General features: G+C 31.8%; 1 protein-coding gene across 1 annotated transcript; it reads left to right on the top strand.

The window, feature by feature from the left end:
- Positions 1 to 1283: 1283 nt before the first annotated feature.
- LOC111617431 (cytochrome P450 4V2-like) lies at positions 1284 to 2913 on the top strand (the record flags this gene model as incomplete). The annotated part of the gene is made up of 4 exons (XM_023358725.1): positions 1284 to 1399; positions 1486 to 1762; positions 1830 to 1899; positions 2826 to 2913. Coding segments are annotated over 4 exons (551 nt in total), but the record flags the coding sequence as incomplete, so codon positions are not given.
- Positions 2914 to 3571: the final 658 nt, after the last annotated feature.

The raw sequence follows: 3571 nt of genomic DNA, 5'->3' as shown, positions 1-3571 counted from the left end.
TATACCTGTATTTTAAAATAAAATTTAATAAATAACTCATTTTTCATCTTCTACAATCTTTTATCCTTAAAAAATAAATTCACAGAAATTTTCTATATTAAAAAGTTTTTCCGTTTATTTTCTTAATCAAAGAGTTAATTAATTATCAAGTTCAGACGATTAAAAAAACATAATTAATAAATGACATCAATAAAAATTTATAGGTATTTAGAACTAAGAGCGTAAATTTTCTTAAACTTTCTTAACAAATTGATAATTAAATTTAACTTAAAACTTCATAAAATGGTTATTAATTAAAAAAAAAGCATTTTTTTAAATATAAAACCAATCAAAGATTTAATTAGGTACAATATAAAGAGTGTTGTTTATAATATTCTCTACCTCATAATTAATTAATTATAACAAATGTTTTTATTATATTGTTTTAACACTAATTGGCTGTTATTGTTTTACAAATGTAAATTATAATTTTAGAAAAAAATCAAACGAATTTTTATTAGGAAATTGTAGAATATTTTTATTTCGAACGTGAATAGAATTGAAGCCTTTTTTTCTCCTTTCTTTCCTCGGTTTAATTCTTATTTTAATTATTGATAAGAATTTAACTGACAAAAAAAAAGGAGAAAAGAGTGGCTTCATTTGTCTTCATCCAAGTAATTGAAATGTTCTAGAATTTCTTAATAAGAGTTTTTCTATAATTGTAATATACATCTGTAAATAGTAATGGAGAATTAACATTAAAGTATAATATAAAACAGATTTTAATTATTGATGAGAATTTGACTGATAGCTTCAATTCTATTCGTGTTATAAGAAAAAATGTTCTAGAATTTTATAGCAAAAATGTTTTTCCATAATTGTAATTTAAACCTTTAAACAATTAACATTAAAATTCTGCATAAGATAAACTTTTCATTGTGCTGTAAACATTAACTCTCATTTATTAAATTAAGTTGTAGAGAAAAACTCTTATTAAGAAATTCTAGAACATTTCAGTTACTTGTATTCTAGAATTGAAGCCATCAGTTAAATATAATTAAAATCTGTTTTATTANTCATTAATTTAAAGGGCCTTACGAGGCTTTAATTAAAGCTGTTAACGTGGAGGGCCGAAGAACAATTAGATAGCAACCAACTGCTATAAGGGAATCCAAATCCACACGGAGGAACGAGGATCCTCGTTCCTTGTTGAATCTTACCAAATCTTGAGCGTTTTTATCTATTAAAAAATCTGTAAATCTTTAATTTGTCTTATAATATATTTTTCTATCTAAATTTGGCAGCCACCTTTCGTATAATAGAAGAATTAGTATCCCTTTTTAAGGATCACGGAATGATTCAATACAGATTTGGAAAATTGGCCAGTTACGTTATGCTCTTTCATCACAAAACCGTACAAGTGAGTAAATTTTGTACAGGAAAACCCTTCCCTTTAATGTATTTCTCGGTTATTAATTTAATTTATGGACTTATTTTTCCACACAGCCAATTCTAGAAAATGGCAACAACATCAATAAAGCCGGTTTCTACAATTTCTTCAAGCCGTGGTTAGGAAGTGGACTTTTACTCAATTCGGGAGAAAAATGGAGAAAGAGAAGAAAACTATTGACACCAGCTTTTCATTTTTGCATCTTGGAGAACTTTCTACCCATTATGGACGAGCAATCACGTCTTCTAGTCGAACGCCTCGAGCAATGTCGAGAAGAAGAATGGATCGATATCGTTCCATACATTGCTCAATGTGCCCTGAATACCATTTGCGGTACGTTTAGTTGTTTTCACTCACGTTTTTACTTTAAATATTCCACTCAATAGATGGAATCTTTCAGAAACCGCAATGGGAATTCCAGCCAAAACTCATATTTCAAGAGGTTCCCATTATTTCGAATCGATGAAGATGTAAGTTATTGTATTTCAAGCATTACAAAGAAATATAATAGAGAGGTTGCGGCCGAAGTTTTCGTCTGTAAAACGTGAACGTCGAACGTCGAGCGCCTCGTACGAGATAACGGCGCTCCACGTTCGACGTTCACGTTTTAAAGATGAAAACTTCGGCTGCAACCTCGCTAATAACAAAGAGTTTTACATTTTTAGACTCGGGGCCCATGAAATACCGAGAAATGCAAAGAAATTTCTGGTTTGTTCAGTATTTTAGCGTATGTGTGTGTGGGGAGGGCGATTATGTTCAGCCATTTTGAAGCCTTATAACTCCTGTGTTTTTTATCGAAATTTTCTGAAATTTTGTAGGGTGGTACGTGTATTAGTGGCATTGATGCTGTTAAATTTTGGTAGTTAAAGGTGAACGTGGTGAAGAAATAGAGTGGGACCATCTAATAATGCATCCTGTATATTTAAAGAAAACAAATATATTCATCCTATTTCTTCAAATCTAATCGATCTATACTATGTGTGTCACTCTTGTATACTTTTAAAAATTACTAAATGTAATTTTAATCCGACAAAACAATTTGAAAATGTCATTAAACAGGCAGCTTCTTGTATTAGCAATTGATGTCGGGTGTTATTCCCGACACGTTTGTTCGAGTAAACATTGTCTACGTTGTATTTTCTAGGTAACTCGGTATACATTGCTGTTACGTTGCAAAGGGAGACATTTCTCACTATTTTTCTTTCACTGGACGGATTACTTTTCCAATTCGCTCTTTCCACTGATCTAATTTACAACTTTTATTGTTTCTAAACTTCGTTTAAACTTCGTTTAAACTTCGTTCCTAAACTTTGTTTGCGATATCCTATTAAAATAATACTAACATCGTTACATTAACTTAATTTATGCCTTTTATGTGTAACTGGCCCTTATTTAGGTGTTACAAACGTGAAGATGGTGGTGAGGTTGGAATCCACGATCTCCCCTACGCTGGTGTTATACTGGTGGGCATGGAATATCTTGAAGTACAAGTCGACACCCCCTATAACACTGTTGATAATTCCGGTTTATATGAATTCCATGTTGTACGAGTCACTTAGATTTTACGAATACGTGTGCCGGGCTGTGAACGGCTCACGTATTTGTAAAATCTAAGTGACTCGTACAACACGGAATTCATATAACACGGAATTATCAACAGTGTTATAGGGGGGTCTACTAACGTTTCTGCAACTCGAAAATATTCTTTTGTGGATGTTTTTATGATATTTTTCTGGCTAAAAACCTGGCATAGAATCATCAGGAATATCGTAAAGAATATCGAAGGTTAAAAATGCTTTTCGGATTATTGGCATCAGGCAACGCAACACGTGGGCGATCTGCCAAATGGGATGGAGGGAAAGTGGCCCCCATTTAAGCGATTTATATACTTGAAGAAAGGCCTGAAAACTATACATGGATAGCCCATTAGTGTGGCGTAATTATGGGAAACTGATCCCTATTTAGGTGTTAGATACGTGAAGAAAACAAGGAAAACTGCAACGTTGATGAGGCGCGAATCCGCGACCACTAAGCTCGCTGGTGGGCTAAAATTAAAAAAAAATGTTTGAAATGAAATTACAATTGTTTAAGAAGTTATTATTTTTTTTAATATAATATTCGATTAAAATAAATTCATATTTA

Source organism: Centruroides sculpturatus, unplaced genomic scaffold (assembly GCF_000671375.1).
Source record: "Centruroides sculpturatus isolate CEXI.00-Female unplaced genomic scaffold, Cexi_2.0 scaffold6070, whole genome shotgun sequence".
Lineage (NCBI taxonomy): Eukaryota > Metazoa > Arthropoda > Arachnida > Scorpiones > Buthidae > Centruroides > Centruroides sculpturatus.
This window is presented reverse-complemented; position numbering and strand designations above follow the sequence as displayed.